Source organism: Ascidiella aspersa, chromosome 4, assembly GCF_963924565.1.
Source record: "Ascidiella aspersa chromosome 4, kaAscAspe10.2, whole genome shotgun sequence".
Taxonomy (NCBI): domain Eukaryota; kingdom Metazoa; phylum Chordata; class Ascidiacea; order Phlebobranchia; family Ascidiidae; genus Ascidiella; species Ascidiella aspersa.
In genome coordinates this window covers 27,051,096-27,076,686 of record NC_139450.1, presented here as the reverse complement: position 1 = coordinate 27,076,686, position 25,591 = coordinate 27,051,096, and the positions used below count along the sequence as shown (strand labels likewise).

General features: G+C 37.2%; 3 protein-coding genes across 3 annotated transcripts; 1 reads left to right on the top strand and 2 right to left on the bottom strand.

Annotated features, from left to right (window-relative positions):
- The first annotated feature begins 1,268 nt into the window (after positions 1–1,268).
- On the top strand, positions 1,269–4,870 carry LOC146157239 (uncharacterized). The gene is made up of 4 exons (XM_083387802.1): positions 1,269–1,721; positions 2,286–2,403; positions 2,939–3,053; positions 3,633–4,870. Exons 1-4 carry the CDS (start codon positions 1,484–1,486, stop codon positions 3,843–3,845), a joined length of 684 nt encoding a protein of 227 aa, XP_083243928.1. The 5' UTR covers positions 1,269–1,483; the 3' UTR covers positions 3,846–4,870.
- Positions 4,871–10,564: 5,694 nt separating this feature from the next.
- On the bottom strand, positions 10,565–13,305 carry LOC146157238 (methyltransferase-like protein 27). The gene is made up of 4 exons (XM_083388142.1): positions 13,080–13,305; positions 11,338–11,455; positions 11,102–11,216; positions 10,565–10,777 (listed from the first exon to the last, which is right to left on the bottom strand). Exons 1-4 carry the CDS (start codon positions 13,303–13,305, stop codon positions 10,565–10,567), a joined length of 672 nt encoding a protein of 223 aa, XP_083244268.1.
- A 7,163-nt stretch (positions 13,306–20,468) lies between these two features.
- LOC146157237 (methyltransferase-like protein 27) lies at positions 20,469–25,107 on the bottom strand. Its single transcript, XM_083388141.1, has 4 exons — positions 24,876–25,107; positions 23,628–23,745; positions 23,408–23,522; positions 20,469–20,681 (listed from the first exon to the last, which is right to left on the bottom strand). Exons 1-4 carry the CDS (start codon positions 25,105–25,107, stop codon positions 20,469–20,471), a joined length of 678 nt encoding a protein of 225 aa, XP_083244267.1.
- Positions 25,108–25,591: the final 484 nt, after the last annotated feature.

Below are 25,591 nucleotides of genomic sequence, written 5' to 3'. Positions count from 1 at the left end.
CTGTATTTAGTTTTTTTGAATTGTTGTTTAAAATGTGTATTACCAACAGAAAAAAATAAAACAAAAAAGGTCTGTTTGTTTTGTCGCTTGGTTTTATAATTGTGCTTTCTTTATTTGCTGAAAATACATTAGGGGTATTGTTAGGTTTAAGTTTGTGCTCAACAACAAATTTTAAAGAGTAATGTACTACTAAGTATACAGTTAGAAAGTGACAAGCCTTTACACTTCAGGAAAACTATCAAAAAACAAACATATTTCTACCCATAGGTCATAGCAGTATAAATTTGGCAAATTTTTCTGATTTGGGAAAGTCGATGACAGGTTGTCACGAATCGGTGACAGGGTGTCACAGAATCATTGACAGGGTGTCACGGAATCGGTGACAGGGTGTCACGGAATCGGTGACAGGGCGTCACCAAATCGATGACACTTGTCACTAAATCGGTGACAGGGTGTCACGGAATCGGTGACAGGGTGTCATCAAATCGATGACACCTGTCACTAAATCGGTGACAGGGTGTCACGAAATTGGTGACAGGTGTCATGGATTTGGTGACACAGACAGGGTGTCAATAAAAAGTCACGACCCCTGTTGCACTTTAGGAACCTTTCAAGATGGCGTAGAAGCCTTCTAATTGGCTTCAATTTTCAACCACTAGTTGCGCTATCCAGGTTTCATAGAGATCAGTGATGATAATGTGCATTTCGCTACTTTGCAATGCTTCACTGACTGCTGCTGGCTCTGCAACGCTTCGCTGACTCCAGCTAGCTGCAAACAATGTTTTTCAGCGAAACGTCGTTTTTATGGTGTTATTCAGTTTTTGGAAATTGTTGCGTATAAAATAGGTTTAAATGCAGCTCTAGACGCAGTGCCGAATGTGATTGGGCCTATACTGTCATTAAATATTATAGATTTTCAACCTCGCTAGTCGACACTAGCATATTCCAAAGGTCATTTGCTAAGTCAATTTGCAAATGACAAACAGCGCTGGACTAGAATCTTACACGTTTTTACGGTAACGAAACGAGTTGTCAAAATTGAAATTGTAAGGTAGAAATAAGTTTGGAGAATCACTTCCCACCCTCGCGAGTACTTGATACTGATTGTGATTTTTTATCATATCAATCAACCATGGAGGATTTTGAAACAGAAGTTAATGTGTTTTGAATATGAAAATGCATGCATTTGTTTCAAGCTTGTTTTTCGGCAACGTCTTTGTTGCAGATGTGTATATTGAAGTTTTACATACTTTTTTTTGACATACAGTATGATCTGAAATCTGCTTGCCTATCACCTGAAAAACTTTTGTCTTGTGTACCACAAGTTGACATGAGGTTAATATAGAAGGCTAAGTGCCCTTCAATAACCTCGTTTCTAATCTAACCTTGAATATACGAATGGATATAGCTGGAAGCATTTGTATCGAAAAGCAGGTTTATAGTATTTTTAGGGTTATAGGCATTAAAATTGCCCGAGAAAGAAATGTTGATGGAAACTGCGCAAAATGGAAAACAAAAAGCCCTGGAGGCTTTTAAGTCAGCCGATAATGCTGTGGCTGTAATGACTGCAGAGGAGTCGCAAGCCGCGTACAACAGAAGGGCTGAGATCTACGACAAGCAGTCCGTCGACCTTGGGCTTGAAGTACCACGTCACGCCGCTCTCGTCTGCTTAAAGTACATAGAAAATGCGAAATCCAGTTCTGTTCTGGATGTTGGTGGAGGTATAGCAATTGCATTTACAGGGTGTCCTAACATAAACGAATAATTACGTTACTTTTGGCCCTATTGTGTACACTTTTATTCGTTCAACGGCTTGGAAATTAATTTTAACGTAATAATAGTCTTTTTAAGTTAACTTTAGTTCAAATCAAGTCAACCCAACTTTAAGTTTAAGATACAAGTTCTATTCATTAATAGCAAGTCAAGCCACTGTTTACATCAACAGTTTCCAATTAAAATCCTCGCTTAGCTCATTGCCAAACAAAACATTGTTCCTTGTCATTGCAATTACCCTAAATGTTACACAATTTAAAAACGGCAAAATGATGTAGTTTGATTTACACACGCAAAAATTACGCCAAAAATAAATGCTGGAAAGAAACTTTTTAAAACAGAACTTGTCGGAAAACAACTTTTTTACCGAAATACTTCTAAGACGTTTGTTTGTGCAAGTGATAATTATGCCTAACTTCAATCACTTAACAGTGAAGTAAAAAATGAGGTTACTACACCTTTTATTTGTATGTTATTTATTAAAATTATGAAAAAAAGTTGAAACGTTATAGGAACAGGTGCGGTGGCATTTCATTTGCGCAAGACTGGAGACTTTAAAGGAGCTATTGATATCATGGATGCGAACATGGAAATGCTATACGTTGCAAGCAAAAAGAATTTGGCTTTTAGGTAACTTTTTTTGCACAGCAATGGTAATGAAAAGGGTTTTATTAAGTTCAGCCTTTGTTGTTTTGCATGTGGATCCCAATATTATTGACGTTCTTGTCCCACACTGCTTTTAATTGAGTCTTAAGCAATAATATGACTTTCATCAAAAAGCACAAACGCTTTAACTTTGTTAAAAATTCACGATAGGCTTTGAAAACAGGACGTCATAAATTGATGTCACAATAAAATAGACTTCATAAATCTATTGATTTTTGTCCAAAATATGTGAAAGTGCAATGGAGTCTATATACAGTCGGTACAAAACCGTTTTATTTTTAATTCAACTGTTCTATTTGATAAATTAAAGTTTACACTAATATTTCAATTAGGCCTTCGTGCACCCCTAAAACTAGTTCATGGACCCCCAAGGGGTCCATGTACCCCGGTTAAAGAACCCCTGATCTAACGCCAAGTTTTCTGTGGGGAAGATAAAACGCTTTAGTTGTTGAAAGGAGATTTTATAAAACACCGTTTTATTTTGTTTGTGTTGTTTCAGAACGATCACGTGCCATTGGATTGAAGAAGAACTACCGTTGCCCTCGAATTCGTACGACGCAGTCACTTGTTTGGAATCGTTGTATCCCAACCATCTTTCACCGCAGTCTGTTAAGGTTTGTGATACATACCCAGTGTTGTAAACAAGTCGTTTTGAAAATAGTCCAACAATAAACCAAAATTCACAAATTATGGGGAAAAAATACAATGGAGCGTGGGAAAAATCAGTTTAACTATCGATGTTTGTGATATTTACTCTCCTTGTGAGATAAGCAAAATTGGTCATGTATTCACCATTTTTTGCATCTGTTTGTTATGATTAATCGTAGTGGGATGCGACATCCGTTTTTATATCACAACAGAATGAAAACGTTTGAAAAGTCACGCCATAGCCCTTCGAATTTAACAAGCTACTCATTTCCAAATAAGGGGTTTGAACATTCCTCCGCTGCGTTATTTAAGCATCAACGACACTATAGTGGCAGCTTTTTATCTGCCACTAAAGTAATCTTACTGTTGTAAGTCGCATAAAAGTCTCCAATTTTAAAAGCCACTTAAGAGATTGCAATTTTTGTTCATGTTTTGAGAAACTTCATTGAAATCATTACAATTGCAATTCAATCCTACTTTTTTCTACTTTATACCAAGTTTCTTACGCGGCCCCCTTACACGCCTACTTTCCCACACACACACAGGGAATGCTGAAGGTCGTAAAACACGGCGGATACCTGATCTTCAACCTGAGAAACAGACACGCTGGGGTCGATGCCTATTTGGCACAATTACAGCAGATAGTGGACGAGCTGATAAGAAACCAAGAGGCTGAACTGGCTGAAGTGGAAGAGGTTGTTCACTTAAAGAACGTCGACAACTTGCAAACGAAGCTCTACGTTTATCGCAAACTTTAAGTCGTGCTCGTCGCGCCGTGAATCATAATGAAACAATGAACTATAAACCTGAATTGAAACATATACCGGTTCTAAACCACAAAGCAGAAAAATATACCACATTCTAACTATCAACCATAGATTTACAGTCAACCATAGACCAATAACAAGCTTTGGCCAGCTGTGTATCATTGGCCAGCTGTGTATCATTGGCCAGTAAGCAATCGATTTAAAATAGGGGGCCATGCCCCCCCAAAAATTTATAAATATTTTACTCTTAATAATTTGTTTTGTAGCATTTATGAGCAGTACCACAACATTTGATCACAGGCATGCCACACCTTCAATTTTCATGCATTGTTACGTCACAAACGATGTAGTTAATATAACATTTACCATACATTAATGTACTTTTACTACTTTCAGACAGTTTTTGCTCATTGACTGTTTTTTGAGTATTGCGTTAACACTCAGTCAGTTGCTACTCGAAACGGTTTGCTAGCATTGTTACTTGTGTTCGTTACGGCAGTTGATACAATGCTAACAGCTAAATAAAACATTCCAACTTTTTGCCCACCCCCCAAAAATTTTCGGCTGGCTACGTCACTGAACGTGACGTTACAAAGTGACGTAAAACGTGACATCACAAAGTTAAGTCAAAACGTGTCATGCTGGGCCACGTGTCCCCTGGCGAAATACCTGAAATGAAGTTTGCATGCAAAAAATGGAATAAGTTAACCTGTTCAACAAGTAGTGCATATTTTGTTTATTGCAAACTTAAATAGTCTATAGCTCTAGCGACTTCAAAGACTCTTCGTAAAACTTGCCCTATATTCAGGACACCAAAAGAGTGTTGGTTATCACTATAGTAGCCTGTTCTTTTGGTGTCCGAACCGATTTGATGGTTTGTTGGTTTTAGAAATGTGCATCAATAAAGTAAATCGGCAATAGATCTTTGTTTTAGTTTGCAAGTTTTTTTTGTGATTTTCTTTTTAGTTGTTTTAGCTTTTTTCACACAGTACATATTTGTTAGAGTGTTTCGGTAAAATGCCATGGCACTGTGCGATTACATAAAAAAAACAATTACAAAAGTATGTTTTATATACAAAGAAGGTACAGAAAGCAACGGTGCTATAAATGTAGTTTATTTTGCTTCACAACTATAGGCATGTTTAGCTAAGTGAGTAATGATTTGGCTCCGATATGATCGAAACGTCAGTGTTATATTTTTCTGTCTTGTTTGCTCCAAAAATCCAATTTAATCGCAGTTTGTTCTTATAAGAAAATGTGTGAATGCTAAATTTTCGTGTTTTAATTGTTATATGTTTTAGCGTGTGACGTAAAAATTAAGGGCCTATGCTTTTCAGATTGTAAAAAATCAGGAAGTCGTTCCGACCAAAGGGAATTAATTTAAAGTTTTGTTTCGTCTGAGCAAAGAGATTATCTCTTTGGTCTGAGTGACTAATATGCCGTTGGAGTAGCATTTTTGGTAAAATCGGAATTTGATTAGAACTAGAATTTGAGCACACAAGCAATTCACAAATTAGATTATAATTGGAATTAGCCGCAATTTGCTCTATTTCATTGAATTAGAAAACTAGAACTATCTTGTTGGCCAAGTCTGCCCTGGTGTGCCATTTATAATGCTCATGAGTGCCGCGAAATATTTGAGAATTTTTAAGAATCTGATATTTGCAATAATGATTTACCTACGGAAAAATCTTGTAGGGGTGACGCAATCTATTTATTACTTCTAAGGGGTGCCGCAAGCCGTAAGAAAGGTTGAGAAATGACTGATCCATTAGGTAACCTATATAAACATGACATTTGCCTGTTGTCCAGTAAAATTAGGATGATTATCGAGTAAAACTTTGAAAAGCGCCGCCCCAGATCGATAGCCTTAAACGTTTTGCAAACTACGCTGAAAAAAGACCTTGTTTTGATTACAGATGGCAAAATACGATGACAAAGCACGGCTGGTACCGTTCTACCTATTTTTTATGCGTTTACACCAGCTATTAATTGTCGATCGCTTGGCACGAGTTTCTGGATCTATAAAAATGAGTAAAAGTTCTGGTTCTGAAAAACATATCGTCTTCAAACGAGACATAAGCCTCTTTAGCCCTTGTGTACGAAGTGTAATCATAAGTGGAGACAGGTCAGATTTTAGTCACTGAAAATACGGGCATCTATGAAATCAAAACTTATTAAAATTTGGCATATTGCAGAGCGCATGACTATAATTTACCGACTAAGAGATTGTGTTTACAGTAACTTTTGTGGTGTATTTGCTTATGCCACATATTTATTGCCTACTCGCTCCAAAGTGCAAAGTAGTTATTGGCTTGCATTATCTCTGTGCTGTCAGCACAGGGATTTGTATACTTAAGACCGCTTTCCGCTTGTAAGAAAGGTTTCTTCTCAGTTATCGTCTTGCTGTTCGCAACTTTGATATTGCAAGTAGCATCTCCTATATGCTAACTTGTCCGCCTTCTATAGTTTAACTGGTTGTTCGCTTATCAGGTAATACAATTAATAATCACCAGAGGTACTGTGGTTGGCAAACGAGTTATACGCACGCAACCTTCAAGCAACCTTAAAACGAGAGTCAGAAGTTGAACTAAACAAATCTCGTGCCCCACAGTGTCTCGTTTTCTTGCTTTTAGTTTAGTTTCGTGAAGCCGTTATTTTGGATTTTAATGAAGTAGGAAGCATCGTATATTTAGAAAATGCTGTAAAAAGATAAACAACTGAGCTTTGCGCAAAAGCCACCCAAACGTACATCAATCACAAATTTATAACGTTGCAACATAATTGAATGAGTTCTAATTTTACATTTTTCGAGTAATTTTGAACTGCGTAGGCCGGTTTTGGAGGAGATTAAAAGCTACGTGGGCATACTAAAAATCTTAACACTACTGTGTCCAAGGACTTGCTACCCTAAAATAAGGTACAGGACAAAAAAATACCAGGTGGCCGAGTTTTTTAGTTAATAATGTGGCACTGGTTGTGATATTTACAAAGAAATTGAAGTGTTTTTCTAAGTTCAATCCACGGACCAATTGGGTTTCGTAAAATTTTTGGCGCTTCCGGGACAAAACATTTTTCGTCCTTATCCCAGTTTAAAATAGGTAAAGCAATAAAAATGAAGCCATCTTAATAAACGTCGCTCTACAATTTTATTCAGGCCTATGTGTTTCGTTGGTTTTTGACTTTTCCCAACTTCTAGTTTTTCTTCCTCAAAAGTTAAGGAAAGACAAATGGTTTGAAAAACTAGGGAGTCCCGCTAAGTTAAATTCGTCGAAGCATTTATGAATCACAGTGCTGCTAACCTACTGACTTTGGCTGTACGCCATTAAATCCTTCAAGTGTGCAAGCGAAAAAGCACGAATGTGCAAAAACAGGGATAAAGCGTGATAAAAGCAGACTGAGCATGTGTGGCTCAACTTCTATCAATTGAACATGGGTCAAATCAGTGGTAGGAATCAAACTTTTTGTCAGCCGGTTCTATCACAAAAAGTCATATTTTTCAGCCGGTTCTGTTACAAAAAAGTCATTTTTCGGGAAAATTTGAGCAGCGGGCATAGGCTACATTAACACTGTGTCATACAAGGGAATGATAGAAACAACAAAAATTAAAAGTTAAGTAAATTAAAACTAAATGATAAAACTATCCGTTTTTCATCAATAAAATTAGCCTGCACAACCTGGTAAATGTTGTGTCTGCGTAAAATTAGCTATAAATTTATAACCAGCTGGTTTACATAACATATTATCAGTAAAAAAAGAGAACGGGCACATTTTGAAAAAAACACGTGAGCTACTTTGACCTCAAAAATCGGTGTATTAGATAGCCTAGAATGCAAAAATTCATGGACAGTAACCAGTAATGTTAACCGGTTCGCTGATCTCATAAAATTTCGTGAGACGGTTCTATAGAACCGATGCGAACCGGCTAAATCCCATCACTGGGTAAAATACCCAACTAAAAGCTGACTTTCAACCATTTCTGTGTTTCGTTAGCAATTCTATGCAGACTAAAACGCGCGGATGCGTAAAGCAAAGGAATAACGAGAAACAAATCAAACCAAACAACAAGCAACCTTTACCCAATTTGTTGTAAAAAGTTTTTTTCTAACTTGTTGCACAGTTAATGTGTGATGTTTCAATCTCGTTTATGTAACGTTACAGTTAACCATTCAGCTAAAATACCTGCAAGGGTACGTGACGCGAACTATTCATAATTTTTGTAGGGTGCCGCCAGCCAAGAAGGTTGAGAACCACTGTCTTAAAGTAAAGAGTGTGCAATTTTGCAGCAACAAATTTAATTTTGTTACTGTCAGCAATGGCGGAAGCATTAACCATTCAGCACGACACTCTGCCACTTTGTTCTACATGAAAATGCCGTTTAGCGCTAGTAAAATTATATAACATTATTGTTGTTATCTATCTTTAATGTTTAGTTTATGTCAATCCGTTTTTAAACAAACTTCGTGATAATTTATGAGTGTGAATGAGCAACAAATAATTGAAAAGCTTAACTATAGAATCAAGATGTAAAGAAATAGTTAGAGCTTAACTGGGTTCATACACTTTTGACAACCACTTATTACTGATGCCTGCAGAGTTGTCTCTATACTTATTTACATTTTTTATTACTAAACTTACAAAAAACACTCACTTAAGAGTACACCGAAAGCCATCGCAGACTCACCAAATCTGTCGATCAATGATGCAAGCAGGACAGGCTAGAAAAACAACCATAGCCTGCAGTGGTTCGAACTCACGACCTCCGACAATACTTGAACCGTCCTACTGAGCTACGCAGACTCAGGGAGAAGCGAGTTGAAAAACAACCATACGCCAATACTTGCTACATTATGCTAGTACAAGCAACTTCACAGTGAAGGCGATCTACAGTACCATATCTTTCAATGAAACATTTGTGTTCAACAACTGTGATCTATCCCTTTTGAAGCTGCTTTTTGACCAACGATTACGGATTACGTATCATTACATTGAAAGCCATCGATCAATGATGCAAGTAGGGGGCAGGCTTAAAAAAAAGAACTAGTCTACAGCGAGGTTCGAACTCATGACTCCGGTCTTACCGGGACCGTCGCTCTGCCAACTGAGCTATACAGGTTTCCAGAGAATCAAGTCGAGAAACAACCACGCGCCAATACTTAACACACATATGTGTGTGCATGTTTCACTTAGTAAAACTTTTTGTCTTCCACACAGGGAATGCTGAAGGCTGTGAAACGCGGCGGATTCCTGATCTTTAACCTGAGGTACAGACACGCCGGAGATGACATCTACATTGGCGAGCTGCAGGAGATGGTGGATGAGTTGATAAGAGACAAAGTGCTCGAGCTGGTTGAAGTCAAGGAGTTAACACACTTTGTTGATGTCGATGACTTGCTTACCAAGCTCTGCGTTTATTGCAAACTTTAAAGACTTGAAAATCTGAAATACCTATGGAGTAAATCGGCCAGTTTGTCGCGGCAGCTAATGAAAATACATCTAATCAAAGGTTTATTTGTGCGTTTAGCCAGGTTATACGACCTGAAGTATTATGCGTCTGCAATTTTTACCACTTAAATTTAACATACATGTTCTATTGTAGTTTGCATTTTGCTACAAACTGTCCAAGCCCGGTTAGCTCAGCGAAATATTGGTCTATAAGCGGCTTTTCAAGTCACAAAATTTCGTCACAAAGCATAGAACGTAACGACACGAATATTCGTGTTACGTCGTATTTGCCAGTAGAATTACCGACTTCTTCTTATGTAATATTTACAGTGCTCTTGTTTCGCAGTGCCTTGCCTTGTAAACTCTTAGAGCGTGGTAAATATTGCTCATTCTCAAGAACATTTGTCTAAACCAGTGTTTTTTAACGTTTTTTTACTTAGGGGCGCACCTAGAGACGTATAAAAAACGTGGCGGCGCACCTTACGAGCGAAGCGAGAGCGAAATTTTTGTGGTGTGCCGATATTTCTCTTAAATTGCCTGCATTTGTTATGTTATGCATATCTTTAAATGTACTTTAGTCTTACTCTGATTAATTTTGCACTTATTTCGACATGTTTTTTTCCTTTCGCTCGCGGCGCACCTAACAGCCTTAACAGCCTTTCCACGCCGCGGCGCACCGGTTGAGAAACACTGGTCTAAACTGTAAACTCTTTGTAAGTTTGCGTTTATTTGTGTGACGTCATAATGATTCATTGCTTTCTGAAATGGGAGACGCGTTTCCCTAGGAAATTTAGCCTCCTTTGGCGTTCTGCGCATATAGACTGGGGCGCATGCAAAAAACGTTATGATTTGATTTCATACATACATATTTCAACGAAATAAACACGTTGTCGAAGCAAAAAGGTTGGCAAATTGCCCGATGTACATTTCCGAATATGATTTTGGTAAACGATTTAAGAGAGGGCAATTGACCACACAGCGGTAAGGGCATCACAGAAACCATACTGAAAGTACAAAAAATACATTGCAATTGTCTCATTAGAGTCTCAAGTTATTAAGTGTTTTAATCAGTTTGCAAGAGTTGAGTTACAATGTACCTCGTTGCAGTCAATGTTTTTAGGTTTAAGTAATTCCCGGCAAACCATACACAATACAAAACAAGACTGGAACTTAAGTCAGTTCAAAATGACGATTTAAATGAAGTAAAACAAACGCAGAAAAACAAACACGTGAGGCAATAAAATCAAGGTTCAAGTAAGCACAAGTCAGAGTTTGCGATAAATGTAGAGTTGAGTAAGCACGTCGTCGACATTAACAAAGTGTCTCAACTCCTTCACTTCAACCAACTCGAGCACTTTGTCTCTTATCAACTCATCCAGCATGTCCTGCAGCTCGCTAATGTAGATGTCATCTCCAGCATGTCTGTTCCTCAGGTTAAAGATCAGGAATCCCTCATGTTTTACAAGCTTCAACATTCCCTGCGCGGATTACAATGTTGGAGGCATCCTTAAAAGATCTAGAAATTGGTTTATGTCTCTGGATGATCAGTAACCGCTATATAGGTATCATTGCTCAAAATATAGAGCACTAGTTAGGTTGTCATAAACACTTAACCTACCACTAAAAAGGCTAATGGATTACTTTTTAAAAGTTTCAGCAAGTTAAACTCACTAGTGCTCTATATTGTGAGCAATAATACCTATATAGGGGCCACTGAACGGTTGAACACCCAGAAACATTAGCAATTACCAGGAAAGTAAGGCCATAAACCTAAAGATTTTTTTGTGCATTAACTTTCAGACCTTAATGGATCGAATTGGTAGGTGATTTGGAAACAACGATCCAATGCAAGTTACAGCATCGTACGAATTCTCAGGCAGTGGGATGTCTTCGTTTATCCAATGACAGATGATACACCTATTAATGAAGAAACATTATGATATAAATCACCTGTTAAAACTGTACATTTACAGAGACTATGGTTTTACTGGCGGGTAATAGGCTACAAAGATTCCAGTTTAGTTAACCAAAAATATACCTTAAATCCAATTCTTTTTTGCTTGCAACGCAAAGCATTTCCATGTTGGCGTCCATAATGTCAATGGCCCCCTTGAAACATCCGGTCTTTCGCAAATGAAAAGCGACAGACCCAGTGCCTGTAATGTTATTACCGTTTGGTTAGAAAGAGTGTCGTTAGAACGTCGACCATTTTTACTCATTAAAAAATTGTTTTCATGCATTAAAAATACAAACTTTTCACATACGAATTTCTCTAGATATAATCAAGTTGCTAATTCATTTTATAGCTTTCAAATTTACATCTGATTATAATTCTCATGGACGCAGTTTCGGGATTTGACCTATATATTTTATGAATTGATCTGACTTAAGTTTTTGCACAAATGACTCGACTTAGAGTTCAGTCGTTGTGTCAAATAATACAATGGTTTAATTTAAGTGTTTTCATTAATGACCATTAAGTAAAAAATCTAAATTTTTCACCTAAATGTTTTTTTTAGGTTAAGATGTTGCACGGACGACTTTGCCAGTTAACCTTCACTTTTATGTCAAAGATTTGACTTGGAATTGACTTGCTCTAATAATGAATTGGGGGGAAATGGATGTGTGACTCGGGGCTAATATTGATAACGGCGGTTCCCATGGCCCAACGCATTAGTTCGCCACAAAACGATAAAAAAATCTTGTTTAGGTTTTTTTGTTTTATTCACGAAATTTCAGTGTTATGTCAACAAGAGATCGAACTAATACCAAAAGAAAAAATTGCTCAAAAAATTCACAAAAAGAGAAAAATTGCTAAAAAAGTTTACAAAAAGAGAAAAAAGTTAGAATTGCCACAAAAAGAGAAATCCAATGTACAAGCATGACCATTTATTGCATTTTTTTATTAATTTAAGGACAAACATAGGCTTGTAAGAAATTGTAGTAGGTTTGGCTTTTTCGGCTTTTTTGAAGTAAGTTTGGCATTGTTTTGCCATCTGGCAACCCTGGCCAAATGGTCTGGCAAATTTAGTCGGAAACTGACGCATCTAATGCCCAACGAAGTAGCTCTTGTGCTGTACAGTTCAACGCGGCTGGTGTACAAATTGAACTAGTACACGAACGCCATATTTGTTAGACGTTTTGTGCTGCGCTACTGGATTTCCTGACCGACAGCAAAGAAAAGGAGTTCGAGAAGAAGTACTTAACATTTTACCAGGCGAACACGCTGTCATAGGCATAGCCAGTGAACCCCCCTCCCCCCAAACAATTTTTAATTTTTTTTTTAATATTTTACTCTTAAAAAATTGTTTTTTTTAGCATTTATGAGCAGTACCACAACGGTCGATCACCGGCATGCCATACCTTTAATTGTCGTGCACTGTTACGTCACAACCGATGTAGTTAATATCTGCTAAACATTAATGTAATTTTAATAGTTTTATACCGTTTTTGCTCTTAGAATGGTTTTGAGTATTGCGTTAACCCACAGTCAGCTGCTCGAAACGGTTTGCTAACATTGTTATGTGTGTTCGTTACGGCAGTTAATACAATGACAAAAGCTAAACAAAAAAATTCAAACTTTTTGGCACGCCCCAAAATTTTCGACTGATTACGCCACTGTACGCTATCATCACAAGTGCAAACAGACATGCGTCGCTGTTACAGGGACATTGCAACATGTCCCCCTGGATCTGCCTCCGATTCGGCATGACATGTAATTTCAGCAAGATACGGAAAAGTAGTAGGTACTTATTGTAAATGAAACCCATAACCTCATACCTGCTCCAAGGTCCAATACCGAGCTTGCTTTAGCGTTTTCGATGTGCTTCAAACAGACGAGTGCGGCCTCGCGTTGCATTTCAAAGCCAAGCTTTACAAGTTGCTCGTCGTATATTTCCGCCCTTCTGCTGTAGGCGGCTTGCGCCTCTTCGGCAGTGGTGCTCGTAACTGCATTTTTCGAGCAATGATAAGCCTCCTGCATTGATTCTTTGCCGTCGCTTCCCATTTTCAGCTGTACTGACTAACGTTACACCGAGTGTTGGTTTGGTAAAAAAAAAATACGCCAATTATACAGAGCATACTATTTGGAGGTTGGAGTTTGATGTAGAACAAATATCAAAGCCCGTACAGAAGTAGGTAGCATTTTGTAAACGATTCAAATACCGTAAGCTTAAGGTTAGACGCGGTTTGCTTCTGGCGTTATAGTTTGGCGCGAAACGCTAACCTCGTCCTGTTTACACATAACGCGTTGCCAACGTTAACAGCAAATTTCCTTGCTTCTAACCAGAAGCGTCACAGTTTGAAATATTTCAACTCTCCGCAACCGAAAGCATTTGTTTTCTCTAAAACGTTTTACGTTAACGTTAGACGCGTAGCCTATACGGTGAACCAACCTTTAAGATAGTGGCTGGATGTTTCGATTTGACATTCGTTCTACGTCTAACATTATTTGCGGTTATTTGGGCGTGACTCACTACCCTACTGAGCTGACTATAGGCTGCAATTGTCGACAGAGTCACGATAATTCAAAAGAAAGTGAATGTCAAAAGGCAAAGCAGATTGATTACTTTTCGACTTTTTTTACCGCGGACTCCTAAAGAAGTTTTTTGCTTCGCATGGACCATGTTAGGGAAGAAATTTTAAAGACGACGTCATAAATTTACGTCACAACACAAATGAACTTTAGAAATCTGCTGTTTTCGATCGGATATTCCGGGTGTGGTGTTATATATAGACGAGATAGTTTTATCGTATTATAAGACAAGGGTGAATGAAAGCTCGAGACCAGGGATGAACAAAACTAAAAAAGTTTAAGAAGTACTGTTCTAAAACACAGTTTATACAACAACCTTAAAGGCTAAACATCAACTGCTAGCTGACGGGTAACATAACTGCTAGTTGACCGTTTTGGTTTTGCTTGCCTTAAAAAATGCTCAACAATTTTAAACATTTCGTAGTTTTTTTAACCTGCTTCATCTTGATAGAAACTTATCAGTTGCCCAAATAAAGAATTGTTTAGCTAGTAGGGGCTGAAATCAATTCTTAAGCCTGTTTGAAAATCTTACAGTTTCGCTGTATGAACAGGCTTGAGTTTGGCGGAAATCGAAAAAATGTTTGCAAACCCGCGGCCATTTGACGAACCGCCAAATCCCAATTTCTTGCTGGATTTGTGGCCAATGAGACTTGCCGAAACCCTTGCTGTAATTTCCGCCCTGAAAAGCGGTTTCATGTTACAGATAAATGCAGCACGCGAAAAAATTCCGCAGACGTGATTGTGCCTTTTAGACTGATCGCTTTTTTAAAATGCGGTCGTACAGAAACATTCACAACTTCGTAGTCTGACGACTTAACCCATTGGTTCTCAACCGGGGTTTCGCGGCGTCCTGGTGTGACATTTCTATTGCTCAATGGTGCCGATGAGTATGAGAATTTTTAAGAATCTGACTTTTGCTAAATTGGTAAGCTTCTTCATACAACTATACGAAAAATAAAACGTACCAAATTTTGATGTCTCTTCGTGTTGATGCTGGTGTTTATATAGCAACTAAATGGGCCCAAAGGCTAGAAGCTAATTGCATTCTTTACGTGGAAGGCGCGCACTACCGCGCGTAATTAAATTATTGTGCTTATGCGATGCATCGCGCCATTATGCGCGCACAAAAACGAAAAATGGAGCAATAGCGAAAGGCAAATCTTGCAGTGACATTTCAGTAAAATACTCAACAAAAATTCCAGTTGGGGGTGCGGAAATCTATTTATTATTTTTGAGAGGTGTCGTAAGCCATAAATAGTTGAGAATTACTGACATAGCTCCTTGGACGGATTGAACATTTTTAGCCTTTCCAAATTAAATTAAAATAGAGCTTAACAGTTTTCTCAATCGGGGTTATAATTATTAATATTAATAATGTGGATTCACAAAATCGAGAATTTAAACTAAATCCGAACTGGACGAAGGCCTTTAAACCAATTCGTAGTCAATTTGTTTTTAGAAAAATGTAAATAGCAAAGATTTGCCCCCTAGAAGAGCACATGTGGGGATTTATAATTTACCTACATAACATTAGAACGCATAGCTATTTACAAATTAGGTTAGAAATAAAACAGTATATCGCTCTAGTTTGCCCAGAAAACCAGAACCAATTGCCTAACAGCTTGCGAAACTAAGCTGACGTTGTTTTGCGCGAATCTATAACACCGAACGTAGTTTTCAGGCTAAATTTTTACCAGTCTACTTTTAAGCTGAACGTACTTTCATTTGTTTATAAAGCCTCCGGCCTAGGTTTTTACCAGCACCTCTCCGTACAGTAGGCACGCGTAAGACCATGTCACACACCAGAGTCAGACTTCATCCAACTAAAATGTTTTATCTGCCAAAAATGATGTGAATTGTCATAATTAGGCCGATCGATTACAAAAATGAGAAATTTTAACCCAAAACTAAAATTTTGATAATTTTTGACCTAAAGACATTTTTTTTTGCCTATTTTGACAAAATGTTTTTTTAGCAATTTTTTGACCCAGAATGCATTAAATTAAACAGCGCATCGATGTTTAAAGTACTGCATTGGTGTTTTGGCGTCGTCAGTTATATCAGTTGGTATATTTGGCAAATTTAAAAGACAAACCAAGCGAAAGAAAAAATTACGTTGGTTTCAATAAAATTGTTGCGCGAACAGTTTAGTTGAAATATGTCGCAGACTAGATCGAGAAAAGATCACCAAAGTAGCTGATAATGATAAGGATTGACTTTACGTTCCCGAGCAAGACGTTTATTAAACAGCACGACAATCCGGATAAGTGAAATACATGTGCACACCAAGTGCTGGTATTAGGCTACAGTTTGTTCTAACTATAGGAGATTGCAAACTGTGCTCAAATTACATCCGATCCGCTCGTTGTATATCTGACGACAAACGCAATACTACGCATTACAAAGCAAAATCAAACACAAAAAATCACGCAACGCTGAGAAAACAGAGGCTGCAAAATTCACACAAAAACGACCTCGCATATTTTTGAAATAGGAAATAATTGTAAATCAGCACCGAAAAAAGACACAGTAAATGCGGTTCAATACATTGTCCAAATCATACATATAGAATTATCTGAAGCAAACACAAAGTTCGAGCTGAACCGTATGCGATAAAGCCCTGCGGGCCTGCGTGGTTAATCAATTTTATTTGACAATTTTAACAAGCTTATTACTGTTTGTTAATTTTATAACAATGTGTGTGCCTTGTTGGGACGATTTTGACTGGAAATAATTTTGACAAGTTTTTGACCTAAGTTACCAATTTTGACATAATTTTAACGTTTTTGACATTTTTAAGATATTCGCCCTATATCGTCATAATACTACTGTTACGTTAAACTATTTTAGGACCATACTTCACGGCATGTCGGATGCCTGAGCGCTACACGAGACTTATCGGTATTGTATATAATATAGGACGACAGAGGCGAACTAACATATAAAACATAAAACAACGGAAGCGCGTAATATAAAGCGACCAGAGATTAAAATAGGGCGTAAACGACGACGATCTAAACGGGTGGTTATCCCAGCCTTGCCCAGCCTGACTGTCACCATTCGTTTTCCACTACGCGAAGCACAACAACGAGAGATAGAAATGGTGTCTGTGTCAAACGTAACTAATTATTGGGTACCAACGGAAAACGTGACAAGACAAGAAATAAAGCGTCAAAGGTGAGGTGCAAAACTGGAAAGGCAAGTTTTAAAAGTGAGTGACAACGCAATAGTAAACATAAGGCGAAAACAACATCCAACAAACGATAAAACATTTTATGCAACACTACCTCTGATGTTGATTCTAAATTTTTATTAAGAAATAAACGCACCTCTTTTGACTGCTAAACAGATCCCTTGCTAAATAAAAGTAGTTGACCACATGGGACAAAGAAGGGTGGTTTGATTTAAAATATATATTTGAAGAAGGTACCACTGAGATAAACAACGGCTAGTCTAACCACAGACAACAATCGACTAATTTGATTCTACGACGAATAACTAAACTTCTTATACAAACAAAGAAAGCAAACGAAAAATATTGCTGCCACACTTCGAAATACTTTTCAGTGCCAGATTGTAAACCTTAATAAATGGAAAAACCCCAAAATATGGAATTTACTATTGTTCTTTAAAACTGTGTTGTAGGCAAATATGAAAAAATAAATAAATTTAAAGTTTAAAAAATCCTGACTAGTATATATGACATGATCTGGGTTCATTTAACTTCATGCTAACATTACTTACTTTCTCTTTTTACTTGTATTTGTAAATTTATAACTATAAACTTTACATACATTCGTCAATGTATAACTGAACTTCAAATGATGTTCGGTAGCATCTGTCAGCAATCTTTTTACAGCACCTCTGTGTAGTGTAATGATTATTCGATGAAACACACGTCGCACTTGAGGTAAAGTGATTTTTATTAAACTTGGGATGCCAAACTAGAAACACAATTCAGATTAGCGCGAAATTGTTTACATTTACGTAAATAAAATAGGCAAAACAATACAGTTGGGGGAGTGTGCATAACCAGTTGGCCACCCCTTGATTATCATAGAACTATTTCGGATCTGTGATGTTAATTTTTGAATTGTTTTTTACTTCCATTGTTGAATCCATTTATTCCAGATGTCTTTTGTTAATCGATACAAGTTTCTGCACATCTTGCCAAATACAATATGTTGTGGTTCAGGCTTCAAAGCTTGCGATAAACGTTGAGTTAGCAAATCGTCCACATTTCCCAAGTGAAGAAACTCCTTGACTTCAACCAGCTCGAGCAATTTGTCTTTTATCCACTCAACCACCTTCGTTTGCGCAGGATTGAATCACCATAGAGCGACCCATTTTTTTACCCTGCGCGACCTATGTTTGGGTCGCGACCCATACTTTGAGAACCACTGTATTACAGTTTTACGAACAAGCCAACTGTAAACAAACAAACAGCAACACGATGTCTCTTGATGCATTGTTTCCGTTGTGACTGACAAACAGAAATTAACGTCACGTGGAGATCAGCTTTCTAAAGAATGATCGATCAGAAGCTAAAGGTTTAGCCCAGGGATGTCCAACCTGCGGCCCGCGGGCCTCATTGCGGCCCGTCTGATGTTTACGTGCGGCCCACCACTTATTCTCAATTTCAGTAGCCTTTGTTTAAAATAATTGTTTATACTATTATTAAAAGGTGTAAAACGCGCACTGTTGGATGAAGACCTAATTTGATATATTCTCTGAGACTATAATCGAGTCTAATGTCGCATTTCAACATCCATCACGCATCATTGTTAAGCAAGATGTGTGGTTTTACGGACCGTTTTAAGGAAATGAATGGTGTCGTACCATGGCATGATACAGCATGTAAACTCAATTTTTCGCGTTTCGCGCGATTAGAACTTAGCTTTCCCGGGGTTAACTCTTACGTATTTGCGGACGAGTTCTATCTGGAAGAGCGGGTGTTTATAAGTAAAGTTGTTTTATGACGCCACAATATGACGTAACTTATAACGTCACCCATTTTAGTTAAATGGGTTTTGCGACGCATCGAAATTTTTAAAATGGCAATGCGGCCCATTCTGCTAAAAGGTTGGACATCCCTGGTTTAGCCTGTGGTATTTCTGTCAACCAATAAACTACCACGCTCATCAAAGTCGGTATTGTGAAATAGTATAGCATAGGTGTTTTATTCGTCATATCCCACGTCTTTCGTGGCATAGTCATTAGGCACATTCGATCGCATTGAAACTTACGTCCAACAAAAGTGTGACCTAGATAATTTACCCATCTGCCTGCTAAGTGCTGATAATTTACCCATCTGCCTGCTAAGTGCTGACGTGACCCTTTCTCGTCTCTCTGAAATAAGTTTTTAAATAGATTTTGGTCAAATATTTAAATTTGTACAATCTATCGCATCAATCTTACCAGATTTAATACCGTTTGACATAACATAACCTCCTTTGGGGCAGTGTAAGGAAGGAAAAAACAATTCTAAAGCTTGGAGATCTCAGACGACTCAGACTTCAACAGTGGCCCGGTTAAAATACATATTTTAACAAACACCACTGTGTTGTGCAATGTTCGAGTTTTAGTTGATGTGGACCACATGTTTACCCTAATTGCCCCTGATTCGCTGGATTCTATCTGGCTTTGACCGACGAAGTCAAACTATTTTATTTTGACAAGATCCATTTTGGAATTTTTCATATCATCTATTTAAACCTGGCCACACTGTAGCTCCATACCGCTCTAACGACTGTTATTTTAAACAACTAGGCCACATGGTGTATCAAAAAATTGTTAATATTAATCTTTCAATTAAGAAATAATAATCGTTCATTTGTTACGTTCACAGACAAAAAAATACATTGGTAATATAGAGCAAGAGTTTATGACGGCCTGGAAAAATCTGTCGGGTATTGTTATATGCTGTCATGTGATAAGTGCCTCAATGACGCCATGCGTATTGTCACTTTGCCAAGGTCCCAAGCCAGTCCAACATCTCCCCATACTAGCAGGCACCCAGCCCGCTGAGCACAGAGGAGCCAAATCACGTTTAGGTCGCCGCTCCCCCATGGAGCAACATCTTCTCAATCACAACATCGCAAGCCGGCTAACATAAAGCAAAGGCTATACCTTTAAGACACCCCGTTGGACAGGCTGCACTATCATTACTGCAAGAAAGTAAAAGCTCAGGTGTAGATTACTGGATGGCCACCAAGTGGAACGATGAGTAGGGAAGCAAGAATATACCTCTCCACCACTATAGCCATAACTTAATATTTTCGGACAAATGACTTGAATTGGACTTTTGCCCAATAACTTGAGATAAAATAAATAATACGGTTTTATTAAATATTTTTTATTAGAGTCCGGGTAAATATATTAATTCTTGCACATCAAAGGAATGGTACGTATGCATTTAAAATGACTTGTTTGCAACACCGTGAATAACTGTTATAGAGTGAGGATGATAAAGCCGACCAGGTAAATAAATGCTTATCCTAAGTATTACTCTGAAAACTATTCATATACTAAATGGCAGGGTTAGGCTAATTCGAAAAATAACTTTATTATGTCGACACAACAGTTTTCTCATAATTGCACAAGCCATAACTTAGTGTACAGTACAGGCTATAGATTTACAGTTTGCGATAAACGTAGAGTTGAGTTAGCAAATCGTCAACATTTGCCAAGTGAGGAAACTCCTTGACTTCAACCAGCTCGAGCACTTTGTCTTTTATCCACTCATCCACCATCTCCTGCAACTCGCTAATGTAGATGTCATCTCCGGCGTGTCTATTCCTCAGGTTGAAGATCAGGAATCCACCGCGATTCACAACCTTTAGCATTCCCTGTAGGGAAGATAAATATACGGCCTTTGTAAGAAACGTACAGACACAATTTTACAGGCATTTAGGTTTATCAAGGCCTGAAAAAAGCATATACATCTAGGTTTGCCTTAATTTTTGGATCATTCTGGATTTGACGAGTTTTTTCGCTTAAATTTAGAGTCATACCCGAGACTCGACCGAAACGGTTTGTTTTACTAGATTCGGAATCGCAATGATGGAATAGCATGTGTTAGAAAGTTTGCCAACCACATATTGTGGGTGAATTAATAATATAACAACACTATGAGTGGATTGCCTAATATCCTCCTTTTTCTAGCTATATACGTAAATGGGTTAAATACCGACTAAAGAGTTGGAGTTAGATTCTGGATTCTGCGAAATTGAAACATTTGGCCGGAGTCGGAAGGGGACTTGGGTCCGTTTTTTTGAGCTGGAGTCGAATCAAGTTCTTTTTAACCGATCCCGCAGCCCTGTCGCTTATAGTGAGAAACGTAAATAATATTGGCCACGTTTAAAATTAAGTTTCTTTCGAAAACTGAATAATCGTAATTACGCGAACTTAATAATTTCTGAATCTAAACATGTTTATAAAATATTTTTCTTCCCGGGTGTGTTGTCTTCTCTTGCGTTTTCAGAACACTTGACTGATTTGAGCTGAAAATTATTTATACTATTATTTATGGGAACTGTGATATTTGTTCATTGTGTTTTCTGATGTTAGTATAGATTATAGACAAAGATCACCGTCGACTTTAATGTGTTACAATAACTTATACACAAATATGCTTAGAAACGCTGAGGCTCTTCCAAAGTATACCGAAACAATAAAATGGTGATGAGCCACTAATTCAGTAGCTATCTGACTTTTAATTTTTTAATGTTGGTCGAATCTGCGGGTGCTACAGCAAACACAAAAGCTGTGTTTAAAAAGATACTGTAAACAAGCTATCGAGCATAGTCAACAGCAAGGAGTTTACAGAATTTCAGTAATGCCAAACCAACGGTACCCAAACTGGGGTCTGCGGGAACCAACTGGGGTCCGTACAGCAGTTTCAGAAGGTCCGCAATTAGAATTATTTTTTAGGTTTTCAACATTAGGCTTTAGCGAATGTTTCAAATATTAGTCTATGTTTTAAACATTATCTGTCATCCTTATTGTCTTTAGTTATGCTTTATTATTCGATCATATGGCGTGTTTTTTGACATCGTAAACATCTATTATTCTGTACTACTTGTATCAGCGAATCGTTTGCATTAATTAGAAAGTTTTTAAATCAGACAGAGTCGTGACTGCACTAGTGCACTAGTGTTCTACAATGAGTCAAACTGACACGAATATTTAGAGGGCCGCGAAATATCAAAATATAATCGTAACCGTTCCACCAGGCAAAATTTTTCTTAAAAGTTTTGAAACCGCTAAACGATGTTTAACCGTATAACACTTCAGTGCAAAATTGACAGACTGTTTGTAATAAATCAAAATATTAATAACAGTTTTTGCTTCCGCCATTCCGTGCAGTAAGCTTATAATAATCCTAATTAATTTTGCGACTATAGGAATTTCTGGATACATTAATTCACCAGGTTATGTCATTACCAGGAAAAACTCAACTTTCTGCACCAATACTTTAAATCAGGGGTCGGCAACCTTTTTTGTCACGGGAACCAATCAAACTCAAAAAGGTATCTGTGGGCCGCACAAAATGTTAACTAAGAATTGCGTTATTGGAATGTTAGAACAACTGTGAATCAGGCGGACATCGGATTTTTTTCATTCATGCTACTAATGAAAAGTGTTATAAAACTAGTTTGAGGAAACGTGATAACCTTAGTTTTTATAGATAGTGTAATTCAGTGTTTGTTAAGCTGTTTAAGTCCTGGCGAGAAGCGAGCGCGATATTTTTGGTGTATACAAACATTTATTTTAAATTTCGTGCTAGTATTCACTACATTGCCGAAAAAATAAAAAAATGTTAAAAAATATATGTCTAATATTCTTGAATACGTTTTCCGTTTGTCCACAACGGTAAAAAGGCGCTAATTTATTCCAAAGACAGCATCAAAACGTAAACAAACTGGATGTAGTCAGATCATTCGCGCGATGCGCGAAAAAGTTTTGCCCGTACTCAGTTAAAACAGTCAAAAAGTATTTAAAATGGACTCGTGTCTAGTTGTCAAAGAGGTGACGGGCCGCAAGTTGGCGACCCTTGCTTTAAATATACAAACATTTTATAAAACTGTGAACGCAACAACAACCAGCAACTTTACATAAGAAAGTTAATTATTACGTAACAATGGTCGGAAAACTACTACAAGTTCGCAGTACGAAAATTGCCATTTAAGCTTAAAAGTTACCTACAGTCCTGTTTGTTACTATTGTTATGTGAACTTTTTATAAAATTTAGCCTACAAGTACTTTTATGTAACGCCCCCTTATGTACATTCAGCGCCCCCCAAATTAGAAACAGACCCAAAACGCCCCCCCCCTGTAACTCGCCAACGCCCACAAGGGGGCGGTACCGCCCACGTTGGGAACCTCTGGTGTAAATAAACTATTTTATCTGTATAATACTAGGCTATTTTTACTGCTTCTTGTGATATGCTTTTAATTAAAAGCCGTCTGCCATATCAAAAATCAAATTTCCCAAGTCACATACAAAGAGTAGGGGACGTACTATAACAAATGTTAAAAAAGTATTTACTTTGATTTTTTTAATCAAACAGACCTTAACAGATTGAGTTGGGATCTGATTTGGATGCAACGACCCAATGCAGGTTACAGCATCGTAGGAATTCTCACGGAATGGAAGGTCTTCTTTTATCCAATGACAAGTAATAGTCCTGTTATTAAATGGTTACAAATTGTGCATTTGTATATCTGTATGTCACTGACAATTTCATTGATTAGATGGCGCCATTAATAGTATTCAAAACTAAAAATTGCACCTTAAATGTATTTCTTTCTTGCTGGCAACGTAGAGCATTTCCATGTTGGCGTCCATGATGTCAATTGACCCCACAAAGTTTCCATTTTTTCGCAGATGAAAAGCCACTGCCCCCGTACCTGTAAAAAATACTGTTGGGTAAGTATAGGTCAGTGTTTGTTGAGAAATATGTTTGCATTAGTTAAAACGTTGATAGCCCGAAACACAGAAATTCAGTCTAAATATAGCTGTTCTGTTTCGTAAAATTGATATAAAATTGATATATGTTTCTAAAATTGATATTTAGTAAACTCTTTGGTCATTTTGTATTTGATATTTTTTTAGATTGTAAGTCAACTCCTGTTAAGTCGCCTATTTACTTTGGCACTGCATATTTTTGTTTGAAGTACTGCATTAGTTTCTTGGCGTCGTCTACCACACGTTTTTACAGTTTTACTGACGTACAGACAAAGTTTATTTGATACTCACGAAAATGCTTATTGTTATGTTTGTCATTTGAAAATTTTTTTTTAGAAAACTGTTGTGTAAACAGTTGAAATAAGCCTACAACTTTCTAGCTGTGCCTAATGCGATAAAGGCCAAAGTTCTAGCTGAGCCTAATGTGATAAAGGCTTGGATGTTTTATTCTGCAAGCTCGCGTATACCGTATTTATTTTGCTCTATTGAAGACATAATACAGTTAATATGTCGTTAAATATAACTCAAAACTAAATTTTTTTAATAAAGTTTTAACTAAACGATAGTTGACTATGGTGTTTTTTAATTTTGCAAACGAATTCTGTGCATTTTTAATCAATTTTGACTTGCAATAATTTTGACAAATTTGGACCTAACATGTAAATTTTGACTTTTTTTTACAAGTCAAAAAATAATCGCCCTAATCATTACTAATTACTTAGATAAGATATAAAAAGTTAACCAGAGGAATTGCATTGGATTTTGTTTAACAAATCCCCCATTGTAAATAAAAAATGGCGAATGTCTATATTGAGAAAAATATTTTCATTACAAATTTATATGTCGTTCAAAATATCAATCGTGAGAAACAACTACTTATTGTTACAGTATAAACGCTCAATGCAAAATATATCTATACTTACTTTTAAAACAAAATATAAGATAAAAATTAATTCTAAAGTATGTTGAATCAAGTTAAACAAAACGTTAAGAAGCAGTGCAGAATTAAACAGTTAACTTGAAAAATGTCAAGGCAAAATGTGGAATTAATACAACGCATCGATTTTTCTACCTGATGCAACGTCCAAAACAGAGCTTAATTTAGAGTCTTCGATGTGACTTAAACAAACTCGAGCGGCTTCGCGTTGTATTTTGAAACCAATCTCGAAAATATGTTTGTCGTAGTTTTTAGCCCACAAGCTGTACGCATCTTGAACCTCTTTGGTGTTCTGGGCAGTCACTGTCTTTTCGGCGCACATAAAAGCTTCCTGCGTCTGTTCTTTGCTAGTTTCGCAGCTTTCCATCGTAATTGTTTTTTAAGTAACACTTGTTCCAAGTGTAGAAACTTTCACCTTTAGAAATTGATCTTAAATTTAAATTTGACGTTAGAAAATTTATTTTTTTATTCTTTGCAAAAACAGTGCTTACGCCTTCGCATACTCTAATTATATTTAGTCTCTTACAGCGAACTATGTCTTAATTTATCGGCCCTGACACGAACATACAAACGGATCGTGTTAACTTAGGGTCCTATAGCCTAGACGTACAAACTGAAAGGTAGGCTACACTATGACGTAAGCTACCAGTACCAGTGTGTATCGGCAACCATTCCTACTTCGTGTTTTCATATAGCCTATACAATTGACAAAAATGGCTCTTAAATAAAACCAAGAAAGTTCTTAAATAAAACTAAACACACAACTTAAAAATAAGCACGTTTTTTTTAAGCAGATTGGCATTTTCTAAGATTAGCGTACTCAAAAATATTTCTGACTGCAGTAAACTGCC